This window comes from Scyliorhinus canicula, chromosome 22 (genome assembly GCF_902713615.1).
Source record: "Scyliorhinus canicula chromosome 22, sScyCan1.1, whole genome shotgun sequence".
Taxonomy (NCBI): domain Eukaryota; kingdom Metazoa; phylum Chordata; class Chondrichthyes; order Carcharhiniformes; family Scyliorhinidae; genus Scyliorhinus; species Scyliorhinus canicula.
In genome coordinates, this window is record NC_052167.1 from 29400215 (window position 1) to 29427929 (window position 27715).

General features: G+C 52.0%; 1 protein-coding gene across 1 annotated transcript; it reads left to right on the plus strand.

The window, feature by feature from the left end:
• Window positions 1-3296: 3296 nt before the first annotated feature.
• On the plus strand, window positions 3297-27715 carry LOC119956169 (leucine-rich repeat-containing protein 20-like). The gene is made up of 5 exons (XM_038783095.1): window positions 3297-3450; window positions 7772-7882; window positions 18358-18507; window positions 22599-22766; window positions 27054-27715. The coding sequence occupies exons 2-5, from the start codon at window positions 7813-7815 to the stop codon at window positions 27185-27187; spliced, it is 522 nt and encodes a 173-aa protein (XP_038639023.1). The 5' UTR covers window positions 3297-3450; window positions 7772-7812; the 3' UTR covers window positions 27188-27715.

The following is a 27715-nucleotide window of genomic DNA, read 5'->3' on the forward strand; positions in this document are numbered from 1 at the left end:
GGAGCCTGTCATCGCTCGCTCCGTGGAGTCTTCCTGTGCTCTCTGTGTGGCGTCGTCTTCGTCTTGGGTATTGCTGTCATCCAATGTATCGACGAGCTGCCATGGCACCATGTATAAGACCATAAGACCATAAGACATAGGAGTGGAAGTAAGGCCATTCGGCCCATCGAGTCCACTCCGCCATTCAATCATGGCTGATGGGCATTTCATGGTGTTGGATTCTTCTACCACGAGTTGATTCGTGTTGAACTTTGCGACCGTGTCGCTGATGCTGTGATAAGCATATCCGACTGACTCAGCCATGTCTGAGTAGTATTCTTTGAAAACCAAATCATCTTGGTTGGATTCATCTACCACGAGTTGGTTCGTGTTGTGCTTTGCGACCGTGTCGCTGATGCTGTGATAAGCATATCCGACTGACTCAGCTATGTCTGAGTAGTATTCTTCGAAAACCAAAGCATTTTGGTTGGATTCATCTACCACGAGTTGGTTCGTGTTGTACTTTGCGACCGTGTCGCTGATGCTGTGATAAGCATATCCGACTGACCCAGTCAGGTCTGAGAGGTAATCGTCGAAAAACAAATCATCTTTTGTTGTTTCGGAATTCTTTTTGTTCGCTTCACTGTGTGTGGTGAAGGCAGCTTTTTCCAAGGTTTTGTGCAAGTTGTTTTTCACTGTTGGTTTAAGTTCAGGCGTTTTTCTGTGTTCTGAGGCAAGAAAATTTGGTTTTACCACTTTAAGTGTCTTGTTTTCAATTTTCGGGCATTTCCCTTTTAAGTGGGCGTGGTCAGGATTCTCAGACGTCATGACGTCACGCGTAGGAACGACTTGCACATGCGCAAATCGGCTTTCTTTCCTTGTGCGGTTCGGTGTCCATTGCGCATGCGCGGCTTGCGCATGCGCATGACGGTCCGCGACGAAGACTTTTTTTGACTGCGCATGCGCGGCTTGCGCATGCGCATAACGATCGGCGCCGCGATCTTTTGTAAACTGCGCATGCGCGACTTCCGGTTCCGGCGCATGCGCGACTTCCGGTTCCGGCGCATGCGCAGACGCGATTTGTAGTTCTTTGCTTACCAGAGACTGCAAAATGTGCTCCGACGCCATTTTATCGCGGATTTCAGCGTTTTTTCTTTCTAAAAGTTGTAAGTTACCTTTTCTTTCCGATCTGGACTGGATTTCAGCGTTTTGGCTTTGTGAAAAATTCATGTTATTTCTTCTTTTTGATCTGTACTGTGCATTCGCGATTTCCTGATCTTTTTGTGATTTTTTAAGTCTTGCATCACTCAGTCTCTGTGCAGGTTGGACTGTGAGCATGCCTTGCTGTTCAAATTTCTCACAGTACTCTTCAAATTTGTTTAGTAACGTTTGTAAGCTGTTCCTGTCTTCACCTTTTGAGTGTTTAAATCCATTATACACTTTCCTATTGACAGGCCCTTCGATGAGAATTGCTATTTTAATTTTGTCTGAGGCTTCTGCTACATCATTCGCTATGAGATAAAAATCGAACATTTGTTTAAATCTTTTCCAGACATTTCTTACATTACCAGTCGTGTCCAGCTGAGGTGGGTATCCATGCCACATCCTTGAATTAGCGATGTCTTCCCCAGTCAAATGTCCAGTAGGAGATTTCCATGCCATTTTGTGCTTTCTGTATCTGCAGCTGAGTTGTCCTGTAGTAAGCGTCTGAAATCACTGCTGGTACCATGTGTTGTTCCTCGTGTCTTAATCAAGCTCGCAGTCTCAAGTGTGGAGAAGATGTTTTATTGTGAGTTCGTTCAGTTTCCAGAGCTCGACCTAGAACTACCTTCCAGTGCTAACTACCAGCTTTGCTTGCTGTGTGTCCTGCTTACCAGCCCGCCTGCTGTGAAGAGTGTGTCCTCACTTCCTGTCCTGATCTATTTATATGGCTCTCCCGTGCTCCCTCTAGTGGTCGCTCAGTTGTGTTGCATCTGGTTAACTTGTGATCACCACAACTCTGACCCCCCCTCCTCCCTGACCCCCCTCACTCTGACCCCCCTCACCCTGACCCCCCTCACCTAGTGTCCACTCCTTGACCCAGTGTACACACACCGTACACACCTGTTCCTCACCCTGTCCAACCTTTCCTGATAAGACAACCCACCCATTTCTGATATTAGTTTAGTAAACATCTACTGAACGGCTTCCAACTCATTTACAATCTTCCTTCAATAAGGTGATCAGTATTGGACACCACACACCCAGTGTTCTGTACAACTGGAGCAGAACCTCCCTACTTCTGTGAACAATTCCCCTCACATAGATGTAATTTTACATAGAATTTACAGTGCAGAAGGAGGCCATTCGGCCCATCGGGTCTGCACCGGCTCCTGGAAAGAGCACCCTACCCAAGGTCAACACCTCCACCTTATGCCCATAACCCAGTAACCCCACCCAACACTAAGGGCAATTTTGGACACTAAGGGCAATTTATCATGGCCAATCCACCTAACCTGCACATCTTTGGACTGTGGGAGGAAACCGGAGCACCCGGTGGAAACCCACGCACACAGACTCTGCACAGACAGTGACCCAAGCCGGAATCGAACCTGGGACCGTGGAGCTGTGAAGCAATTGTGCTATCCACAATGCTACCGTGCCGCCCCTCACAATAGACAACAACATTCCTAATGACCTGCTGTACCCGGACACCAGCCATTTGTGATTCATGCAGCAGGACACCCTCTGCGTCTCTGAGCTCTGCAACTCTCTCACCACTTCGATAATAATCGTTTTTATCCCTCCCGCCAAAATGGACAATTTCACATTTTCACTCCATCATACTCCCAATTTGCCGGATATTTGTCCACTCACTTCACCTTTCCATGTTGCCTCCGTCTTCACAATTTACTTTCCCATCTTTGTCATCAGCAAATTTAGCAACAATACCCTCAATCCCTTCATCCCTGTTAGAAACTGTAAACAGCCGAGGTGCCGACACTGACCCCTGTGCAAACCACATCGCTCCAAACTGAAACATTTATGCCAGATCTCCGTGCCCTGGTCGCCAGCCAGCGTTAGCATCAGATCGCCCGCAATCTGCTGAGACGGCGGAGGATGCTCGAGGGGCTGAATGGCCTACGCCTGCTCCTTGTTTGTTTTGTTTGTATGTCCCCGGCTGCCCTGGCGTGTCCCCTGACCTGCCCACAACCCCGTGTGGTGAGGCTGTGAACAGGGAGCGGGTACAAATCCCATTGCAAAGCAGCCAACTCGTGAAAGGGTTTTAGTCAGCGTGGGATTGTTCTGAACATTCTGTTTGGTGGGGGTAATTCCACGTGACTGAAAGCTGATTTCACTGGTTCAGCGAGTTTGGCCTATAAAGTATGTGCAGTGGGAGGCGTCAGCTGTGTGACTTGGCATCTCGTTTCAATGTGGGAGGTTAATGTTTCGCTGTCTCACTGTCCTGAATTTCCTTTAGGCTTCTAACCGGTAAGTACAGACTTAAACAAAGTTTCCATTCACACAGCCTTGAGGCGCTTTCTATCAATTCTACGGCAAGTGGGAGCATTATTTAATTCAACAGCAGACATGCTTGAGCGGAGAGGCAGATGACAGGAGCTCTATGCTTGGTTGCTCTCAGAGACTGTGAGACGAGCACCGTTGAATATCGCCCCCCCCCCGGCCCCTGTCTTGGTGGGTAAGTGTGCAGCCCAGTGCTGTGTGAGTCCCACTGCTCTGGCTGTTTAACCCACAGTCCTGAGGGACCCGGGGCAAAATCTGTGCCGTAACAAGGCAGGGACTGGACAGTGAGAGAGCAGCAGCTCACTGAGTACATTAATGGTCATTGTGGTGCAGTTTTTCAGAATCAGCAGCAGGTTCGAACCCAGCTGAGCCCTGACACCCTCCCCCACTTTGTGTCACAATAGAATTGATTACCAGGGACAATGAACGACTTGCATTTCTATAGCGCCTTTCACAATCTCTGGGCATCCCAAAGCAATTTCCTTTTTGAAGGGCTGTCACTTGTGGGGAAAAAGTTTGCTCATAGCAACCTCCCAGAAACAGCAGCGAGTTAGATAACCAGAGTGTGCGTCTTAGTGATGTTTGGCTGAGCGATTAGAAATTGAGCAGAGCTTTGGAGATAACTGCACCCCCCCCCCCCCCCCCCCCCGGCAGCTCTCCTTCGAAACAGTGTCGTGGGATCATTTATGTCCATCTTGATGTGAATTCAGAGATCCCGCTTTCTCCGAGGAAGTGACAAGTGGGCTATAGGAAGCCCTGTGTGGCCGAGGGTTGTAAAGGCGCTGGGCAAGGTTCATGTGCAAGGCCGTTAGCTGATCTCAAAACTGGGGAACACCGTGTGTGAACGGGCGAGAGATTGGCTGAGCTGGGAGCTGGGAATACCGTGTGGGAATGGGCGAGAGATTATTGGCTGAGCAGGGAGCTGGGAACACCGTGTGTGAACGAGCGAGATATTGGCTGAGCAGGGAGCTGGGAATACCGTGTGGGAATGGGCGAGAGATTATTGGCTGAGCTGGGAGCTGGGAATACCGTGTGGGAATGGGCGAGAGATTATTGGCTGAGCAGGGAGCTGGGAACACCGTGTGTGAACGGGCGAGAGATTGGCTGAGCAGGGAGCTGGGAATACCGTGTGGGAATGGGCGAGAGATTATTGGCTGAGCAGGGAGCTGGGAACACCGTGTGTGAACGGGCGAGAGATTGGCTGAGCAGGGAGCTGGGAATACCGTGTGGGAATGGGCGAGAGATTGGCTGAGCTGGGAGCTGGGCCCGATTCTCTGGCCAGGATGGGCCGAGCGGCCACGCAGAAACAGCAGAATCCCGTCGGCGCCGTCCACACATGGTCGCTGCCGGCAGGAACTCTGCGCGAAGGGTCGGGGGGGGGCGGCCTGTGGACGGCCTCTTCCCCCCCCCCCCCCCACCCCCACCCCGCCTCGGGCCTACTTTGTTGCGCGTCCAGCCCCAGAACCCCAGCGCCATGTTGCGTTGGGGCCGGCGCGTTTCGTAAAACCACCGCGCATGGGAGGGCTGGCGCCACCCCCAGTGAGCAGCGGGAAGGGAGGCTGGGGCAACGTGAACCGCTCCAGGGCCGTGCTGGCTCCCTTTGGGGGACAGAATCGCTACTGCCCGCGACTGTTCCGCGCCGTCGCGAAATGTGATGGTGTTCACCGATCGGAGAATCGCGTTCACCGTGTGGGAATGGGCGAGACATTGGCTGAGCTGGGAACACTGGGAAAGTGAAGGATAAGAGTCACGACTTGGGAGTGACTTAGTTGTGTACTAAACAGTGAAATGAGCAGGAAGAGTTGGGAAGGTGGGAAGACTGGAATCAGTAACAGATGGAAACTGATGGGCCTCACAGCGCCTGGTTCTGGGGTTCAATTCCCGGCTGGGTCGCTGTCTGTGTGGAGTCTGCACGTTCTCACCGTGTCTGCGTGGGTTTCCTCCGGGTGCCCCGGTTTCCTCCCACAGTCCAAAGATGTGCAGGTTAGGTGGATTGGCCATGATAAATTGCCCTTAGTGACCAAAAGGTTAGATGGGGTTACTGGGTTATGGGGATAGGGTGGAGGTGTGGGCTTGGGTAGGGTGCTCTTTCCAAGGGACGGTGCAAACTTTATGGGCCGAATGGCCTCTTTCATAGAATTTACAGTGCAGAAGGAGGCCATTCGGCCCATCGTGTCTGCACCAGCTCTTGGAAAGAGCACCCTACCCAAGCCGACACCCCCACCTATCCCCATAACCCAGTAACCCCACCCAACACTAAGGGCGATTTTGGACACTAAGGGCAATTTATCATGTCCAATCCACCTAACCCGCACATCATTGGACTGTGGGAGGAAACCGGAGCATCAGGAGGAAACCCACGCACACACGGGGAGGATGTGCAGACTCCGCACAGACAGTAACCCAAGCCGGAATCGAACCTGGGACCCTGGAGCTGTGAAGCAATTGTGCTAACCACTATGCTACTGTGCTGCCCCATTTCTGCACTGTAAATTCTATGCCATGGAGGAGAGAGGTGGGTGGGGGCCTTGGGGATGATTTACGAAGATTTCCTGGCTGGTCCTTCTCCCAGTTAATCTGAAACCGGGGTTCGTTGCGTTAGCTGACCCCTGACTCCATGAGTGTGTCTGGGCTGAGGACAGAGAGATCAGTCCCGATCCAGTGAAGCCCATTGGATGTGTTTGGGTGAACGCAGAGTGAGCCGAACTGAAATGGATTCCTATCCAGAGACAGCCACAGCGAGTGGGAATGTTCCGGAACTCAGTGCCTGCCAGAGTGGCGGGAGTGGAGAGAGACAATGCCATCCAAAGACGATTGGATGGGGATGAGGTTGGGTGATGGAGATTGAGCAGGAGAATTAGACAGATTGGATTACTCCTGAGGGGGCCGACATGGATTTAATAAGCCGAATGGCCTCGTTGTGTGCTATAATGACTCTGACTGGAGAAGTAGAAGAACAAAGAAAATTACAGCACAGGAACAGGCCCTTCGGCCCTCCCAGCCTGCGCCGATCCAGATCCTTTATCTAAACCTGTTGCCTATTTTCCAAGGTCTACTTCCCTCTGTTCCCGCCCGTTCATATACCTGTCTAGATGCCTCTTAAATGATGCTATCGTGCCCGCCTCGACCACCTACGCTGGTAAAGTGTTCCAGGCACCCACCACCCTCTGCGTAAAAACCTTTCCACGCACATCTCCCTTAAACTTTCCCCCTCTCACCTTGAAATCGTGACCCCCTTGTAACTGACACCCCCACTCTTGGAAAAAGCTTGTTGCTATCCACCCTGTCCATACCTCTCATAATTTTGGAGACCTCAATCAGGTCCCCCCTCAACCTCCGCCTTTCCAACGAAAACAATCCTAATCTACTCAACCTTTCTTCATAGCTAGCACCCTCCATACCAGGCAACATCCTGGTTTACCTCCATTGTACAATGGACCTTCAGGGTACAATGGACCTGAACTCCCAGTTCTCTCTGTACATCAATTTTCCCCAAGACCCTTCCATTGACCATATAGTCCGCTCTTGAATTGGATCTTCCAAAATGCATCACCTCACATTTGCCTGGATTGAACTCCATCTGCCATTTCTCTGCCCAACTCTCAATCTATCTATATTGTGCTGTATTCTCTGACAGTCCTCCTTGCTATCTGCCTGTGTCCCGGGGCAAGGGCGGGGGGCGGGGGGGGGGGGTCAATTGAGGGCTCCGGGGATTGGCCAGGGAGAGAGGGGCCTGAATTGGAGGTTGTCTCCAGTCGGAACGGGCCTCCTGATGGAGGTGACCACTCCCCCTTTCTGTCTGAAATTGAATTGATTTATTTTGGTGGCTGTCCGCACTGAGCTGTCACTCCTCCGACAGCCTGAAGAATGAGGGTCAATGGAAGACACCATTAACTGGCCATTGAGAGCATTAAGGGGACAGGGGTGATCTTCCCGCTTCAAACCCTTCCCGCCCCCGCGTAACATCATCACCATGATGGAAACTCGGAGGGAATTCCGTCAATGCAATTTCACATCCCCCTCCTCCTCCTCCAGACCTGCCCCCGGGGGGGGGGGGGGGGGGGGGGGGGGGGGGGGCTGGTTAGGGGTTGGGGTGAGTGTTGGCAATGTTGAAATTCTAACCCCCATATTTAACCGTACGTCTGTGCTTTGTCCGACACTGGGGGACGGGGGGTGGGGGGGGGGCCCCAGGGAATGTTTCATTCTCAGCCCCAACACCCGACGTTTGTCGGGCACAGAATTCGCTGCTGGATTCGGCTTTGTTTAAAGGAAAGATTTTCTCTTTCAGGTCTGCTGCTGCCCCTTTGATGCCCGGGTGTTGTGGAGACGATGGCGAAGGACGCAGCAAGAGTCGCTCGGATAGTCAATGAGACCGTGGAGGAGGGCAGGGACTCCCTCGGTAAGCTCCCTGGGCTGGAGTTCAGGGTCTCTGGGGATTTGGGTGTGGGGTGAGGAGGGTGGAGGGGGTGCTCTCGGTGACAGGGAGCTACAGAACCTTGGGGTCGTAGGTCAGTCTAAGTCGTCATCTCCGTACCCACGGAACCCCACCCAGATGATGAATCCGGTCACTTTCAACTGAAAGGACAAACAAGAAGGGGTTCAGTACTGGTGGTCACAGTGTCATTGTTGGAGTTAGAATCAGATAATCACAGGACAGTACGGTGCCGCAGTGGTTAGCACAGCTGCCTCACGGCGCCGACAGGTTCAATCCCAGCTCTGGGTCACTGTCCATGTGGAGTTTGCACATTCTCCCCGTGTCAGCGTGGGTCTCACCCCCACAACCCAAAGATGTGCAGAGTAAGTGGGTTGGCCACGCTAAATTGCCCCTTAATTGGAAAAAATTAATTGGGTACTCTAAATTTATTTTAAAAAAGAATCATAACCTAGAATTCTTACAGTGCAGAAGGAGGCCTTTGGGCCCATCAAGTCTGTGCCAACCCTCTGAAAGAGCATCCTACCTAGACCCATTTCCCTGCCCTATCCCTGTAACCCCACCTAACCTGCACGTCTTTGGACACTGAGGGGTAATTGATCACGGCCAATTCACCCTAACCTGCACATCTTTGGACTGTGGGAGGAAACCGGAGCACCCGGAGGAAACCCACGCACACACGGGGAGGACGTGCAGACTCCGCACAGTCACCCGAGGCTAGAATTGAACCCGTGTCCCTGGAGCAGTGAGGCAGCTGTGCTGCCGCCATGCCAACCTATATCATTAGCGGTGGAAATCTATCACCTAACAGAGAAATGTGCTGACCTCAGTGTGTTCATTCCCGTCATGTTTTAGCCAGCTAACCCTGCCTAGTCACAACACCCAGTTGCCAGGAGATGCTTAGAAACAGCTTGGAGTGGCTCAAAGCCCAATTGGAACTGATTGTCCCTCTCTTTCTCCCTTGGAGAGTCAGGGTAGAATGTTACTTGATGATATCAAAGACATGTCTATATTCCTCGGTATAGGCATCACCGACTGGGCCAGCGTCTATTGCCCATCCCTGTTAACTGAGGGGTCAGTTAACAGTCAAGCCCATTTCTGGTGAAACGACAGCTTTAGAATTTAAGAAAAATTCAAATTGACCCTCTTCCTCTCTCTCTGTTTCCTGTTCCCACTCTCCACTCCCATGGCCCACGATGGCTATCCTCCTGGGAGAAGCCAGTGAGGGGACAGAAACTCAGTGATGCACTCTTCCCTTGCCGTGACTGTGTCAAATCGAAGGAACCAGTCCAATCCGCAGCAAAAACACGTTACTGTTCCGGAAAACCTGTTCCCTATTGTGGAAGCAATGTGAAGGGCCAAGGTTCATGGTGCAGGACAGGGTCGAGGGTCAAAGTGCATGCGAGAGAAAGTAATTGCGGAATTTGAGACACGTCTGAGCTTGTGTTTTGTAAATGATCGGATCAAAGGAAGCTAATGATCCAGGTAATATTGTGGGACGGAGTCACCATAACTCAGGAGCGAAGGTGAAATTAAATAATTTGAGCACAATGCATTAAAACATAAGAACGTAAGAACTAGGAGCAGGAGTAGGCCACCTGGTCCCTCGAGCATGCTCCGCCATTCAATCAGATCATGGCAAAACAGAGGCAAGAAGAGAAGGGAGTGGAAAGAGGTGAGTGTTTTCCTGGACTGTTTTCCAGTGGAGCCTCGGATTGCATTTCCCTCATACCTTTAGTGTCACCTTGAGGCGTCACGGTGGTTAGCACTGCTGCCTCTCAGCGCCATCGACCCGGGTTCGATTCCAGACTCGGGTGACTGTCTGTGCGGAGTTTGCACGTTCTCACCGTGTCTGCGTGGGTTTCCTCCGGGTGCTCCGGTTTCCCCCTACAGTGCAGGTTAAGTGGTTACGGGGATAGGGTGGGGAGTGGGCCTCATGGTCTTTCGGAGGGCCGGTGCAGACGGGCCGAATGGCCTCCTGCTGCACTGTAGGAATTCCTTGGAAATGGTCTTCTTGGGCTACAGGGATCGAGCAGGGCAATGGCACTGACTCGTTTACTTGACAGGAAGCCAGTAAGGATTTGATGGATGGAATGTCCTTCCCCAGCACTGTATAACTCTCTATAACTCTGTGACAGACCAGCAGACGATCGGTCTCCACCCCTTTCATTGGCCTCTGCCAAATTTCTTTTCATATCAGTGAAATGACCTCAGACAATTATTTGTGAAGCTTGAAATTGATCCCTGCCGTGGCTTCAAATCTTATCCATTTCCTCAACTAACTGTCAAACCAGTTTAGGAGGAACAGCAGCTGACGCTGTAACTAATAGTCTCTGATCATCACAGAATGAGCAACACAAGGATTAGGAACAGGAGTCGACCATTCAGCCCCTCCAAGCTGCTCTGCTCTACAGCAAGATCATGACTCAGAGAGGTGAAATTCTCAGAGAATGAAGAAGTGGTGAAGTTACTCAATGGGGACATTGTTTCGGATTTCATAGAACTGGGAACAGTACAGCACAGGAACAGGCCCTTCGGCCCTCCCAGCTGCGCCAATCCAGATCCTTTATCTAAAACTGTCGCCTATTTTCTAAAGAACAAAGAATAATTACAGCACAGGAACAGGCCAATTCAGCGTGACCGATCCACCTAGCCTGCACCTCTTTGGGTTGTGGGGTAAAACACGGGGAGAATGTGCAAACTCCACACGGACAGTGGGCCAGAGCCGGGATCGAACCCGGGACCTCGGCGCCGCGAGGCAGCAGTGCTAACCACTGTGCCACCCTGCTGCCCTGACTCACCTTTCACAATGCAGGCTGCCCACCCACCCCTCATTAGTCCCTGTCTTTCTTACGAAAGGGGCAGCGCAGTGGCACCGTGGTTAGCACTGCTGCCTCAGGGCGCCGAGGTCCCAGGTTCGATCCCGGCTCTGGGTCACTGTCCGTGTGGAGTTTGCACATTCTCCCTGTGTCTGCGTGGGTTTCACCCCCCACAACCCAAAGATGTGCAGGCTATGCTAAATTGCCCCTTAATTGAAAAATATAATTGGTTACTCTAAATTGATTATAACAATGTCTTTCTTACTAATTACACTCTGTATCAGGAGCTCGCTCGGTTAGGCCGTTAGATTGGCCGGTCTATAGTTACCTGGGCCATCACCAACCCTTTTTATAGCACAGGGACTGTCACCGAGGACTATGGTGTGACTCCATACCCAGCGATGTGTGGTCGTAGTGGTCAGAGCCTTCGTTATTCCCTCTGCAACTTCCCTCCGTATTCCAGGGGCTGGGGACTTTCCCACTTTCAGCTCCATCAGTTTTTCAGTGGTATTCTCACTGATCTATAGTTACCCTGTCAAATTGCCCCTCTTCAATTACACCAACAACTTACATTTATATAGTACCTTTAGTGTCCATAGAATATCCTTAGAATCCCCATGAGTGCAGAAGGAGGCCATTCGGCCCATTGAGTCTGCACCGAACCTCTGAAAGAGCACCCTATCCAGGTCCGCTCCCCCACCCTATCCCCGTAACCCCACCAAACACACGCATCTTTGGACTTGTGGGAGGAAACCCACGCAGACGGGGGGGAACGTGCAGACTCCACACAGACAGTCACCCGAGCCGGGAATCGAACCTGGGACCCTGGAGCTGTGAGGCAGGCGTGCTAACCACTGTGGTAAATATTTAAGAAGAAGCCACAAATAGGGACAGCAAGACTGCCGGCCGAAAGCTTGGCCAGAGAGGCAGGTTTTCAAGGAGGGGATAGAGGTAGAGAGGTGGAGGGAGAGGATTTCGGGGCTTATGGCCCAGGCTGCTGAAGGAGCAGCGATTGTGCAGTGATTAAAATCGGATAAACACATCTTGTTGTGAGGGAAAGCAGACAGCCAAGAGGGTTGTAACAGTGGACGCCATTACCGAGAGAGAGAGAGAGGAATGAGACAAGGGAGGGTTTGCAAAATGTGGATAGACGTTTGAAATAAAATGGAAATATTCAGCAGGGTTTTATTTATAAATTTAGCGTACCCAATTCATTTTTTCCAATTAAGGGGCAATTTAGCGTGGCCAATCCACCTACCCTGCACATCTTTTGGGTTGTGGGGGTGAAACCCACGCAGACACGGGGAGAAAGTGCAAACTCCACACGGACAGTGACCCAGAGCCGGGATCGAACCTGGGACCTCGGCGCCGTGAGGCAACTGTGCTACACAGTTAGAAACAGAGTTGACGTTTCAGACCTGTCATCAGACCCAGAGAACTTTACAATTGATGGCCGAGAAGGCAGTGCACACGCCAGCAAGTGGGAGTGTGATGGGCGAAGGTGCTGCTGAGAATTGAGACAGTGGCAGGAATGTTCTGAATTAGCACACATTTCTGTTATTGTGCACTCCCAGCCCTTCATTGGCCGGGGCATTGAGTATAGAAATTGGCAAGTCATGTTGCAGCTGTATAGAACCTTAGTTCGGCCATTCTTGGAGTACAGTGTTCAATTCTGGTCGCCACACTACCAGAAGGATGTGGAGGCTTTAGAGAGGGTGCAGAAGAGATTTACCAGGATGTTGCCTGGTATGGAGAGCATTAGCTATGAGGAGCGATTGGATAAACTCGGTTTGTTCTCACTGGAACGACAGAGGTTGAGGGGCGACCTGATAGAGGTCTACAAAATTATGAGGGGCATAGACAGAGTGGATAGTCAGAGGCTTTTCCCCAGGGTAGAGGGGTCAATTACTAGGAAGCATAGGTTTAAGGTGCGAGGGGCAAGGTTTAGAGGAGATGTGCGAGGGAAGTTTTTTTACACAGAGGGTAGTGGGTGCCTGGAACTCGCTGCCGGAGGAGGTGGTGGAAGTAGGGTCGATAGTGACATTTAAGGGGCACCTTGACAAATACATGAATAGGATGGGAATAGAGGGATACGGACCCCGGAAGTGTAGAAGATTTTAGTTAAGACGGGCAGCATGGTCAGCACAGGCTTGGAGGGCCGAAGGGCCTGTTCCTGTGCTGTACTTTTCTTTGTTCTTAATTGGAAAAACTGAATTGGACACTCTGAATTTTTTTTCTAAAAGTAAAAGGTGAGTCAGATTTTCTGACATTCTTTGTGAAGATTGAGCTGTTAATGAAGGAAATGTGGTGGATGTTGTCTGTATAGATTCTCTTGGTTTGCTTCTGCATTGGTGGGTGCTCAGTGGGTGCCAGGGAATTAGGAGGCCTGGGTTGCATCCTGATCCATCCGGTGGGTTCATTCTGGTAGTTCGAGGTCTTCCCTTTTATCCTTTGGGAGACCCTGAAGATTTGATTTTAATCCACACATCTTTCCAGCCCTCTCTCCTCAATTGTACGGAACGATATTGGTTCTGTCCTGGGCCTGGACTGGGATTGTGTTGTGTGGCAGGTATTTAGCTCCCCTCCAACTGCGGTTTTCACATTTTCACGTTTACTAAGCAGGATTGATAAAGTAAACGTGGACCTAATATTCCCCAGGTGGGGAAATCTAGAACGACAGGTTATAGATATCGGGCGAGATTCTCCGCAAATGCAGAGAATCGTAAAGGCTGCCGTGGGACAGGCCGTGACCCACGGCAGCCTTCACGCCCACTTCTGGGGCTAATTCTCCCACCCGGGTGGGGCTAAGAGCGCGGCCCCGTGCGTCATGGCGGCACGGCCTTGACGACCGTCGTCAAGGCCGCACGTCAAGCATCACGCCGGCTGACACAGCCGATGGCGTCAGCCACGCATGTGCAGGTTGGACAACGCCAACCCGCGCATGTGCAGTTGGCGTCTTTTCCCTCAGCCACCCCGCAAGACGTGGCGGCTTGATCTCGCGGGGCGGCGGAGGGAAAAGAGTGCGTCCGTTACGGGCACCGATCGCGGGCCTATGCCCCCCTTGGCACGGCCGTGGTACTGCCGTGCCAATCGGGCCCCCAGATGTCCCAAATGGGCATCTGGTGCCCGTTTCACGACGGCAGCGAGCAGGTGTGTTTGCTGCCGTGTTGAAATGGGTGTGAAGGCCCGGCTGCTCGGCCCATCGGCCTCGTTTCATGGGTCGGGCGTGGGGGGGGAGAATAGCGGGAGGGTGTGAAAAATGTCGGGAGGCCCTCCCGCTATTCTCCCACCCGGTGTGGGGGATGGAGAATCGCGCCCATAGGTTGAGAGGCGGTAGATTTAGAACTGAGACGAGGAGGAACTACTTCTTGCAGAGGGTGGTGAATTTGTGGAACTCGCTGCCCCACAGTGCGGTGAATCTGAATCATTAAATGGTTTCAAGGAGGAGATAGATACATTTCTGATTTGAAAGCAGGTTAAAGGAATATGGAGGACAGGTGGGGAGGTGGATTTGTGGCCAGGAAGAGATCAGCCATGATCTGATTGAATGGCGGAGCAGACACGAGGGGCTGAATGGCCGACCTCTGCTCCTAATTCCTATGTATTTTCTAAGGATGGGTATGACAAACCCAATCTTGCTCCTTCACCAGATCAAATGGGTCTGGTGTCCGAAGAGAGGAGCTGTGATGGATCGTTGGTGCCTTTGACGTTGCTGGAGTGGACGGAGATGTAAGTTGGTGGGTGCCTGATCATGGCACGGGAAATTTATGCTGATTTCCCGTGATGATTGCGTGGTGTGGCCTCATTGCTGTGCCCACCCCCCCCCCCCCCCCTGCTCTCTCGTGGGGCTGTATTAGTATCTAATTCAATCCGTTGAGTCTATCGAGCAAGTTATCATCTCGCTCCCCTGTTACTCTCCGCACTCGTGAATATTGAGCCGTTTTTTCCCCCTTTCCCCGTGGCGATATATTCTTTTGTAACTGTGGTGAGTTATTCTCGAAAATGTAAAACCTCAACAAACATAATTTACTTAATGAAGTTCCAAACAGAAAGATTTTGGGTGCAGAATGTGTGGGAAAACATTGGTCAGCTGAAACTGAAATACTGCATGACTATCGTTGGAAGATAGGAGAAGAGTTGCCCACATTAGGGCTTAAACACACAAATCTGATGGATGGTAACACCATGTCCTAACTATCTGAACACGGAGAGGCCTGTTGATCAAATGCAGACACATTGTGTCAAAACCAATAAACAGCGAGGGTAGGAAACTGATTTGAAAAACAGAGAGAGCAATGCTCAGTGGATGTTTCTTTAGACCGGTGTTCTTCAAACTTTTTTTCTGGGGACCCATTTTTACCAACCCGGCCGACCATCGCGACCCATGCTGCCCGAACTTCGGGACCCACACCGGCCGATCTGAGCGACGCACGCCGGCCGATCTGAGCGACGCACGCCGGCCGATCTGAGCGACGCACGCCGGCCGATCTGAGCGACGCACGCCGGCCGATCTGAGTGACCCACGCCGGCCGATCTGAGCGACGCACGCCGGCCGATCTGAGCGACGCACGCCGGCCGATCTGAGTGATCCACGCCGGCCGATCTGAGTGACCCACACCGGCCGATGTGAGCGACCCACACCGGCCGATCTGAGTGACCCACGCCGGCCGATCTGAGTGACCCACGCCGGCCGATCTGAGCGACCCACGCCGGCCGACCTTCGGGACCCACACCGGCCAACCTCAGCGACCCACGCCGGCCGATCTGAGCGACCCACGCCGGCCGACCTTCGGGACCCACACCGGCCAACCTGAGCGACCCACGCCGGCCGATCTGAGCGACCCACGCCGGCCGACCTTCGGGACCCACACCGGCCAACCTGAGCGACCCACGCCGGCGGATCTGAGCGACCCACGCCGGCCGATCTGAGCAATGCACGCCGGCCGACCTTCGGGACCCACACCGGCCAACCTGAGCGACCCACGCCGGCCGAAATTCGGGACCCATGCCGGCCGATCTGAGTGACCCACGCTGGCCGAAATTCGGGACACACGCCGGCCGATCTGAGCGACCCACGCCGGCCGATCTGAGCGACCCACACCGGCCAACCTGAGCGACCCACGCCGGCCGATCTGAGCGACCCACGCCGGCCGATCTGAGCGACGCACGCCGGCCGATCTGAGCGACCCACGCCGGCCGATCTGAGTGACCCACACCGGCCAACCAGAGCGACCCACGCCGGCCGATCTGAGCGACCCACGCTGGCCGAAATTCGGGACCCACGCCGGCCGATCTGAGTGACCCACGCCGGCCGATCTGAGTGACCCACGCCGGCCGATCTGAGCGACCCACGCTGGCTGACCTTCGGGACCCACGCCGGCCGATCTGAGTGACCCACGCCGGCCGATCTGAGTGACCCACGCCGGCCGATCTGAGCGACCCACGCTGGCTGACCTTCGGGACCCACGCCGGCCGATCTGAGTGACCCACACCGGCCAACCAGAGCGACCCACGCCGGCCGATCTGAGCGACCCACGCTGGCCGAAATTCGGGACCCACGCCGGCCGATCTGAGTGACCCACGCCGGCCGATCTGAGTGACCCACGCCGGCCGATCTGAGCGACCCACGCCGGCCGATCTGAGTGACCCACACCGGCCGATCTGAGCGACCCACGCCGGCCGATCTGAGCGACCCACGCTGGCTGACCTTCGGGACCCACGCCGGCCGATCTGAGTGACCCACGCCGGCCGATCTGAGTGACCCACACCGGCCAACCTGAGCGACCCACGCCGGCCGATCTGAGCGACCCACGCTGGCTGAAATTCGGGACCCACGCCGGCCGATCTGAGCGACCCACACCGGCCGATCTGAGCGACCCACGCTGGCTGAAATTCGGGACCCACGCCGGCCGATCTGAGCGACCCACACCGGCCGATCTGAGCGACCCACGCCGGCCGATCTGAGTGACCCACCCCGGCCGACCTTCGGGACCCACACTGGCCAACCTTCGGGACCCACGCTGGCTGACCTGAGCGACCCACACTGGCCGAAATTCGGGACCCACGCCGGCCGATCTGAGCGACCCACGCTGGCCGATCTGAGTGACCCACACCGGCCGATCTGAGCGACCCACCCGGCCGATCTGAGCGACCCACGCTGGCTGACCTTCGGGACCCACGCCGGCCGATCTGAGCGACCCACCTCTTACCTTGTTTGCTGCTGATAAAAATGGAGGAAATGGTTTTGGGTCCCTTTGGCCCTCGTACACGCTCCTCCAATGGAACTGGTTGGGTGAAGGTGAAGCCTTCCGGAGTCGGAAAGTATGGAGTCTCCATCTGTCCAAAGTTCTGAATTCTTTTCCTGTAAAATTTTATCAAATAAACCCCCCCCCCCGAACTTGTATTAAAAAAAAGAAAAAGAAAATTAATAAAATAAATGAAAAAAATAAAAATGAAATGGATAAAATAAATAAAACCCCCCCGAACTTGTAAAACAAAAAGCTGCGACCGTTTAAAAAAAATAGCAGCCGCACTGCGCATGCATGCCCGCTCATCATCGCGCATGCGCAATGCGGCCAATTTTTTTTTTACATGTTGGCGGCCGTTTTGAAGGCCGCTTGCAGCCGACGTTATGAAAAGCCGGCTGCTACGTGGGGATTTGCGCGATCGGGATCGCCGTGAAGGACGGCTCCACGACCCTTCCGACACCCACGGGTCGCGCCCCCCGAGTTTCAAGAACACTGTTTTAGACTGACGTGAAGCAGAGGGAGGCAGCAAAATGGAGAGTAACGCAGGAAAGGGTGGAGGAATTGGGATGAAAGGGACATCCCTACTGAAGCAACAGCACTCATAATTTACAGATTTACCAGGATGTTGCCTGGAATGGAGAGTAGGTCATACGAGGAAAGGTTGAGGGTGCTAGGCCTTTTCTCATTAGAACGGAGAAGGATGAGGGGCGACTTGATAGAGGTTTATAAGATGATCAGGGGAATAGATAGAGAAGACAGTCAGAGACCTTTCCTCTGGGTGGAACAAACCATTACAAGGGGACATAAATTTAAGGTAAATGGTGGAAGATATCGGGGGGATGTCAGAGGTAGGTTCTTTACCCAGAGAGTAGTGGGGGCATGGAATGCACTGCCTGTGGAAGTAGTTGAGTCGGAAACATTAGGGGCCTTCAAGCGGCTATTGGATAGGTACATGGATTACGATAGAATAATGGAGTGTAGATTAATTTGTTCTTAAGGGCAGCACGGTAGCGTTGTGGATAGCACAATTGCTTCACAGCTCCAATGTCTCCGGTTCGATTCTGGCTTGGGTCACTGTCTGTGCGGAGTCTGCACATCCTCCCCGTGTCTGCGTGGGTTTCCTCCGGGTGCTCCGGTTTCCTCCCACACTCCAAAGATGTGCAGGTTGGGTGGATTGGCCATGATAAATTGCCCTTAGATTATCGTAGAATTTTGGACACCATGATTAAACTAGGACAAAAGTTCGGCACAACATCGTGGGCCGAAGGGCCTGTTCTGTGCTGTATTTCTCTATGTTCTATAAGATGGGCCGAATGGTCTGTAAAATACTCTGATTCTTTGTTTTCTGTCTGACCATATTTGTTGTTTTTTCCAGACCTGTCGAACTGCAAACTAACCACATTTCCAGTGGCGCTCTTCAAGCTGATGAGGGATGTGGTTGCGAACATTCGGTTCATTTCACTGGAAAACAATGAACTGAAATTCATCTCCGCTGATTTTATGACCAACTTTAACCAGCTCCAGGGTAAGCCAGGGAACCAATCACTGAGTAATGCTGCAGGCCCCGCCAGACCCCAATTCACATCAGGGACCCGGATGGCAACCCAACAATTTTTCAGTTTGTAAACTGTGAGGGGAGGATACTTCACCCCCGGGACTGATTCCACTGACAAATAGGGATCTTTTACATAAAAACAAACTTTATTAATAACACAGGATTAAACACATTAACATCACAGAAAATAGCTTCACAATTCACAGTGAAACAATTCTTAAAATATAATTCAACTCCTAACTGACACCCTCTCTATCTCCAATTATGCAAAACCCATTTTAGATCAAAAGCCACTTATAAATAAAGTTAGTAAACACAGGGATACCTGCTGTACTCTTGTTCAGAGTTCTCCTTTCAGAAAAGGAAGGAGAGACCCTTTCTGGCACATCCTGGAAAACCTTCTGCCCTTGTCAGGCTAAAAGGTCCTACAGCTAAATCGCTTGCTGCCGACCTGGCTCCTCCCATTAATTACATCATCCCCTAATTGTCTCATGACCATCTTAACTAATGCTAAGCACAACCCCTCAATCATCTACACCTCAGAGAAGCTTAAAACATGCAATATTTCATTAACTCCATCTAGATAAACAAGCACATGTTGGAACGAATGACAATCTCACTTTTACAACACTTTAACTACAGCCCTAGAAGACACATCGCCTGTCTGTATGTTAATACACGATTTTTAAAAATATTATTGCAACAGATAGATAATAAAATATATGTATAAACATTTCCTGAATCTATCACGGCACTGTTGCACAGTGGTTACCGCTTCTGCCTCACAGCTTCAGGGACCCGGGTTCGATTCCGGCCTTAGGTGACTGTGCGGAGTTTGTACTTTCTCCCCGTGTCTGCATGGGTTTCCTCCGGGTGCTCTGGTTTCCTCCCACAGTCCAAAAATGTGCAGGTTAGGTGGATTGGCCATGATAAATTGCCCTTAGGGGGTGGGGAATTGGGCCTAGGTAGGGTGGTCATTCGAAGGGTTGGTGCAGAGTCGATGGGCCGAATGGCCTCTTTCTGCACAGTAGCGATTCTATCACACTGGATTAATAATTAATCGTGAATATGACTTCACATCACCAATGGCAGATTGACAATCTGAATTGAGTCTGGAACTAATAATCAGGTGTGAGTGAATGTGACCAATTGGGATTGTTGTAGAAAGCGACCCGGTTCCCCATTGTCCTCTGGAGAAGGAAATCTTCTGTTGTTATATGGCCTGGCCTAAATATGACCATAAATCCGCAGCAATGTAGTTGACCCTGAGCTGCCCTCGAAAGGTACTCAGCTGTCCTGCCTACTTAGCTGGGGTCAATAGGGATGGGCAATAACTGGCAGTTATGCCAACGATGCCTACAGTCCAAAATGGCATCATTAAATTCACCTCCCATCACCCTTCCACTCCTGAAGCTGGTGACTGATGTCTGCCCGAGCCCCTCATCCGGGGGAACCAGTCTACGCGAAAGCTGGGCAGTGATGGACCACAGAATTCTCACCCCCCCTCCTTCCCCCTCTATTACAAGTGATGGGCAACTCAGAGGGCAGGACCACTGGAGAGCAATGAGGAATGTCAACACTGACAGACTGTCACCTCTGGCACTGAGGCCAATTGTAATGACCGCTCTGAGATCAATGAACACAGTGCAGATTGAATCAAGATCTTTAGACTTTTAAAAGGCGTCCAATGGGGGAGGGGGGGGGGGGGCTCCCTTTCTGATTCATGACTTGGTTGGGAGTATTTGGAACATTTGGGGTTGGAGAAGAGTTAAGTTCTTGGAGTTTGGCTCCCTGTGTCTCGCGGTGTTTATTAATTCCTTCGTCGCTCTATTTTGACTCCTGCTGTTGAAACACCACAGCCAGTGAGACCAGCAGGGGATTGCTTTAAAATAGTCCCAGCAAAATTATACAGAGCAAGTTCCCAAAAGCAGCAAAGTGCTGTACCTGATCAGATCATTATCGGATTAGCCGTCTTGAGTGATACTGGTTGAGTGATAAATACTGGTCAAGACTTTGAGGAGACCATCCCCTCCTCTTCTTTAAAAAGAGTGCCCCGGGATCATTGATATCTCCCTCAGAGGGTAGCAGCCCTGTAAAGGGAAACAATTTGCCCTTCAAACCCTTTAGCTCTGAGCTATGGGCCAAAGTACAAATGGAATCCTTTTTGTTGATAAATTTAGAGTACCCAATTCATTTTTTTCCAATTAAGGGATAATTTAGCGTGGCCAATCCACCTGTCCTGCACATCTTTGGGTTGTGGGGGTGAAACCCACGCAGACACGGGGAGAATGTGCAAACTCCACACGGACAGTGACCCAGAGCCGGGATCGAACCTGGGACCTCGGCGCCGTGAGGCAGCAGTGCTAACCACTGTGCCGCCGTGCTGCCCAACAAATTGGATTGGATTGGATTGGATTTGTTTATTGTCACATGTACCGAGGGACAGTGAAAAGTATTTTTCTGCGAGCAGCTCAACAGATCATTCAGTACATGGAAGAAAAGGGAATTAAGAGAGTAAATGGAATCCTTGCTGACGATTGGTACTGTCGTGGGATTCCTAACCTTTGATTCTGGGATCACTGTGTTAAAATCTGGGCCGCACTTGGAATATTGCGCAGAATTCTGGTCGCCGCACTACCAGAAGGATGTGGAGGCTTTGGAGAGGGTGCAGAGGAGGTTTACCAGGATGTTGCCTGGTCTGGAGGGTGTTAACTATGAGGAGAGGAATAGACTCGGACTGTTTTCATTAGAAAGACGGAGGTTGAGGGGCGGCCTGATCGAGGGCTACAGGATTATGAGGGGCATGGATAGAGTGGATGGGCAGGCACTCTTTCCCAGGGTGGAGGGGTCAGTCACCAGGGGGCAGAGGTTTAAGGTCTGTGGGGCAAGGTTTAGAGGAGATGTGCGAGGCAGGTTTTTTTACACAGAGGGTGGTGAGTGGCTGGAACTCGTTGCCAGGGGAGGTCGTGGAAGCAGATGCATTAACGGTGTTCAAAGGGCACTCCACTTAGGGGCTGGTTTAGCACAGGGCTAAATAGCTGGCTTTGAAAGCAGACCAAGGCAGGCCAGCAGCACGGTTCAATTCCCGTACCAGCCTCCCCGGACAGGCGCCGGAATGTGGCGACTAGGGACTTTTCACAGTAACTTCATTTGAAGCCTACTTGTGACAATAAGCGATTTTCATTTCATTTCACATGGATAGGATGGGTACAGAGGGACACGGCACAAGGTCATAGGGCAGCACGGTAGCACAGTGGTTAGCACAATTGCTTCACAGCTCCAGAGTCCCAGGTTCGATTCCCAGCTTGGGTCACTGTCTGTGCGGAGTCTGCACGTCCTCCCCGTGTGTGCGTGGGTTTCCTCCGGGTACTCCGGTTTCCTCCCACAGTCCAAAGATGTGCGGGTTAGGTGGATTGGCCATGCTAAATTGCCCTTAGTGTCCTAAAAAGGTTAAGTGGGGATTGCTGGGTTATGGGGATAGGGTAGACACGTGGGCTTCAGTAGGGTGATCATTGTAAGGGCTGGTGCAGACTCGATGGGCCGAATGGCCTCCTTCTGCACTGTAAATTCTATGAAGTGCTGAGGGTTTTGGCCAAGGTTGGTATCATGACCGGTACAGGTTTGGAGGGCCGAAGGGCCTGTTCCTGTGCTGTATTGTTCTTTGTTCTTCTGCTTTGTGTTCTGTTAATGAATCTGGAAATAATCTACATGGGACCATGATAAAGTTTGAAGTCAATACTGTTGAGTTTTGGAGGTTAGGCACCAGGGAGCACAGAGGTTCAAAACATCAGAGCTTTATTTCCAGTGTGCAATCTTTTACACAACAATTTCTCTCACTCTGATTCCCTCACTGGGACTTACGGGTCGCTTCCAGTAAATACATTAATACAACAGAGCTTCACTCGAGCTGAGAACAATTCATGTAAATGCTTCACAAATACCATATTAGCCTTGGTCATAGGGAGTTCCCGTTGAGGGGTTTTCGATTTTAAAGGTTTTGCTATGCGTTTGCCCTTCGAACCATTTTAATGACTTGTATTTCCACAAATCTTTCCCCTCAGAACTAAACCTCGCAGGTAATTCCCTGAAACAACTCCCTGAGGAAGTGAAGGTTTTGACGCAGTTGACCAGCATTAACCTGGCGAGGAATAAATTCTCTGAATTCCCACAGCAACTCACTGGGCTGACCACACTGGAAGTGATTAATCTGGAAGCCAATGAGATTACTGGTGAGTATTTTAGGTCAGAATTTACAGTGCAGAAGGAGACCAGTCGGCCCATTGAGTCTGCACCGGCCCTGGGGCAGCATGGTTGCGCAGTGGTTAGCACTGCTGCCTCACGGCGCCGAGATCCCAGGTTTGATCCCGGCTCTGGGTCACTGTCCGTGTGGAGTTTGCACATTCTCCCCGTGTCTGCGTGGGTTTCACCCCCACAACCCAAAAAGATGTGCAGGGTAGGTGGATTGGCCACGCTATCATAGAATTTACAGTGCAGAAGGAGGCCACTCGGCCCATCGAGTCTGCAGCGGCTCTTGGAAAGAGCACCCTACCCGAGGTCAACACCCTATCTCCATAACCCAGTAACCCCACCCAACACTAAGGGCAATTTTGGACTCTATGGGCAATTTATCATGGCCAATCCACCTAACCTGCACATCTTTGGACTGTGGGAGGAAACCGGAGCACCCGGAGGAAACCCACGCACACACGGGGAGGATGTGCAGACTCCACACAGACAATGAGCCAAGCCGGAATCGAACCTGGGATCCTGCAGCTGTGAAGCGATTGTGCTATCCACAATGCTACCGTGCTATATTGCCGCTTAATTGGAAAAAAATTATTGGGTACTCTAAATTTTTGAAAGAGCACCCTATTTAACCCTATAACCACCCTCTCCCCATAATCCAGTCGCCCCACCCAACCTTTGGACCCTACGGCCAATTTAGCATGATTCAGCACAGAAAGTGACCCAAGCCGGGAATCCAACCCGGGTCCCTGGCGCTGTGAAGCAACAGCGCCAACCACTGGATAAAAGCAAATTACTGCGGATGCCAGAATCTGAAACGAAAGAGGAAATGCTGGAAAATCTCAGCAGGTCTGGCAGCGTCTGTAGGGAGAGAAAAGAGCTAACGTTTCGAGTCCGAGGATTCTTTGTCAAAGCTGACAGAGAAAATGGGAAATGTTTATACTGTGGAGTGAGAATGAAAGATGAGTCATAGCCACAGAAGCCCAGGGAAACCGGGTGCTAATGGCCACAGAGTGGGGGAGGGACTTAGGGAAATCCTGTCGGAGAGAAGAGCAGTACTTCTTCAGGGTAGGCATTCCTGGAAGAGAAGTGACACTGTGCTACCGTGCTGCCCTAGGTATAGAAGGATTGCCTAGTAGGCCAGCAGGTGCCTCTCTTAGACACGTCCAGCTCCCTCAAGCGTTCACAATATTTTGAGTTAGGAACTGAACTATCCATCTACCCCACCCCCATTTCACTCTGACACGTTCTCCCCGTGTGTGCGTGGGTTTCCTCCGGGTGCTCCGGTTTCCTCCCACAATCCAAAGATGTGCAGGTTAGGTGGATTGGCCACGATAAATTACCCCCGAGTGTTCAAAAAGGTTGGGTGGGATGACTGGGTCATGGGGATAGGGTGGAGGCGTGGGCTTGAATTGGGTGCTCTTTCCAAGAGCCGGTGCAGACTCGATGGGCCGAATGGCCTCCTGCACTGTTAATTCAATGATTTTCAGCTTTGGTCACAGAACCATCTCTAATCGACATTGATTACAATCGCCTTCTCAGCTCGCCACGCTCTCTCTCCTCTGAGTTCACTGCCTTCTAATCCTCCCTAAATCTCTCCCTCAATGTCAACCCCACAGCCCATTTCACAGCCACCTCCTCGGCCATGCCACCTCACATGGTCTTGCCAGCCCCATCTAATCGATGGAAGACAAGGCCCTGATCACTTCCTTGTGTGACTCATCACCTACATCCTCTTCTTCATCCCAATCCTGCATCCATCCCTGGGAAAGAAATCTATTCTCCAGATCACAGCAGCACTTTCAAAAATCCCAGCTATCCATTCTTGCACCCAGTCTGGGCCTGACTATCCCACACCCCCAGCCTGGGCCTGACTATCCCACACACCCAGCCCCGGGCCTGACTATCCCACACCCCCAGCCCGGGCCTGACTATCCCACACCCCCAGCCCGGGCCTGACTATCCCACACCCCCAGCCCGGGCCTGACTATCCCACACACCCAGCCTGGGCCTGACTATCCCACACTCCCAGCCTGGGCCTGACTATCCCACACCCCCAGCCTGGGCCTGACTATCCCACACCCCCAGCCTGGGCCTGACTATCCCACACACCCAGCCTGGGCCTGACTATCCCACACCCCCAGCCCAGGCCTGACTATCCCACACCCCCAGTCTGAGACTGACTATCCCACACCCCCAGCCCAGGCCTGACTATCCCACACACCCAGCCCCGGCCTGACTGTCCCACACACCCAGCCTGGGCCTGACTATCCCACACCCCCAGCCTGGGCCTGACTATCCCACACCCCCAGCCTGGGCCTGACTATCCCACACACCCAGCCTGGGCCTAACTATCCCACACACCCAGCCTGGGCCTGACAATCCCACACCCCCAGCCTGGGCCTGACTATCCCACACACCCAGCCTGGGCCTGACTATCCCACACACCCAGTCTGGGCCTGACTGTCCCACACCCCCAGTCTGGGCCTGACTATCCCACACACCCAGCCTGGGCCTGACTATCCCACACCCCCAGTCTGGGCCTGACTATCCCACACCCCCAGCCCAGGCCTGACTATCCCACACACCCAGCCTGGGCCTAACTATCCCACACCCCCAGCCTGGGCCTGACTATCCCACACCCCCAGCCTAGGCCTGACTATCCCACACCCCCAGCCTGGGCTTGACTATCCCACACCCCCAGCCTGGGCCTGACTATCCCACACACCCAGCCTGGGCCTGACTATCCCACACACCCAGCCTGGGCCTGACTATCCCACACCCCCAGCCTGGGCCTGACTATCCCACATACCCAGCCTGGGCCTGACTATCCCACACACCCAGCCTGGGCCTGACTATCCTACACACCCAGCCTGGGCCTGACTATCCCACACACCCAGCCTGGGCCTGACTATCCTACACACCCAGCATGGGCCTGACTATCCCACACCCCCAGTCTGGGCCTGACTATCCCACACCCCCAGCCTGGGCCTGACTATCTCACACACCCAGCCTGGGCCTGACTATCCCAGATACCCAGTCTGGGCCTGACTATCCCACACACTGCTGTCCTGTGTCCTACCCTCTGTAAACTCGGCATCATCTAAAACGTTGCTGCTGCGTGGGTATTCTCTGGGCATGCAGGTTTCCTCCTACAAGTCCCGAACGACGTGATCTTAGGTGAATTGGACATTCTGAATTCTCCCTCAGTGTACCCGAACAGGCGTTGGAATGTGGCGTCTAGGGGCTTTTCACAGTAACTTCATTGCCTACTTGTGACAATAAAGATTATTATTATTCATGTATTTGTCAAGACTCCCCTTAAACGTCACTATCGTCCCTGCTTCCACCACCTCCTCCGGCAGCGAGTTCCAGGCTCCCACTACCCTCTGTATAAAAAAACTTGCCTCGTACATCTCCTCTAAACTTTGCCCCTCGCACCTTAAACCTATGTTCCCGAGTAATTGACTCTTCCACCCTGGGAAAAAGCCTCTGACTATCCACTCTGTCTATGCCACTCATAATCAGGTCGCCCCTCAACCTCCGTCGTTCCAGTGAGAACAAACCGAGTTTATCCAACCGCTCCTCATAGCTAATGCCCTCCATACCAGGCAACATCCTGGTAAATCTCTTCTGCACCCTCTCTAAAGCCTCCACATCCTTCTGGTAGTGTGGCAATCAGAACTGAACACTATACTCCCTAGACTGGCCTAACTAAGGTTCTATAAAGCTCCCATACCAGCCTCCCCGAACAGGCGCTGGAATGTGGCGACTAGGGGCTTTTCTCAGTAACTTCATTGAAGCCTACTCGTGACAATAAGCGGTTATTATTATTATTATACAGCTGCACAATGACTTGCCAGTTTTTATACTTGATGCCCCGGCCAATGAAGGCAAGCATGTCGTATGCCTTCTTGACTACCTTCTCCACCTGTGTTGCCCCTTTCAGTGACCTGTGGACCTGTACACCTAGATCTCTCTACCTGTCAATACTCTGAAGGGTTCTACCATTCACTGTATATTCCCTACCTGTATTAGACCTTCCAAAATGCATTACCTCACATTTGTCCGGATTAAACTCCATCTGCCATCTCTCCGCCCAAGTCTCCAACCGATCTATACCTTGTTGTATCCTCTGACAGTCCTCATCGCTATCCGCAATTCCACCAACCTTTGTGTCGTCTGCAAACTTACTGATCAGACCATTACTGATCGGATCATTGCATGTTTCTCACAAGCTGTGATTCAGATGATCCATTCCTGCTTTACAGAGATACCGGTTCAGAGTCTCGCCTCCATGCCCTTCCTCAAGTTACTGAATATGAAATCCAACCCTTTGGTCGTTGGAACGCAGACAACTCAGCAGACGGTATTACCCTTTGAATTACTGACGGCGGATGAATAGTCTACGTGGATGGACACCAGAGCTTGTTTGGAGTGAACAATGCCATCGGGAATTTCCCAGGAATACAGGATTGTGTGTGGCAAAGAGTGGCATTTTCCCAAAGGGGGTCATCCAGCTGTGCCAATCGGGAAATACGCCTTCAGAGATCGATTGGATGGTTGAAACCAATCAGCAGTAAAGTCTTTTGGAGCCTTTTGTTTATTTGGTGTGACAGCCTTTTTTACAAATCGAGCAATTAGAATTATTCCGATTTACAAATACTTTGATCGTAACATACTTGGATTCGGAATTATTTTGACTTGTGAAATACTTGGAATGTGCTTTCCCACATTAGCATTCTGTCATTCCGGAGAGTGCATTATTTAAATAACTTTTCCCGTGTCAAATGGGGAGCACTTGAAATAACAATTATCGCCCCCGAGTCTCTCCTTTAAACTGTGAATGTAAAATGGTTCTTGCATGATGGTTAATAGTGATGGGTTGACAGTGAAATTGAGCTGATTGAATTAAAGAGCTGATGTGTTAGTT

Bases quoted from the DNA above. Each gene is read 5' to 3' on its own strand.
- LOC119956169 (XM_038783095.1), top strand. From the start codon at position 7,813: ATGGCGAAGGACGCAGCAAGAGTCGCTCGGATAGTCAATGAGACCGTG. The intron at 7,883-18,357 runs GTAAGCTCCCTG...TGTTTTTTCCAG, and splicing joins GGAGGGCAGGGACTCCCTCG to ACCTGTCGAACTGCAAACTA. The intron at 18,508-22,598 runs GTAAGCCAGGGA...CTTTCCCCTCAG, and splicing joins CAACTTTAACCAGCTCCAGG to AACTAAACCTCGCAGGTAAT.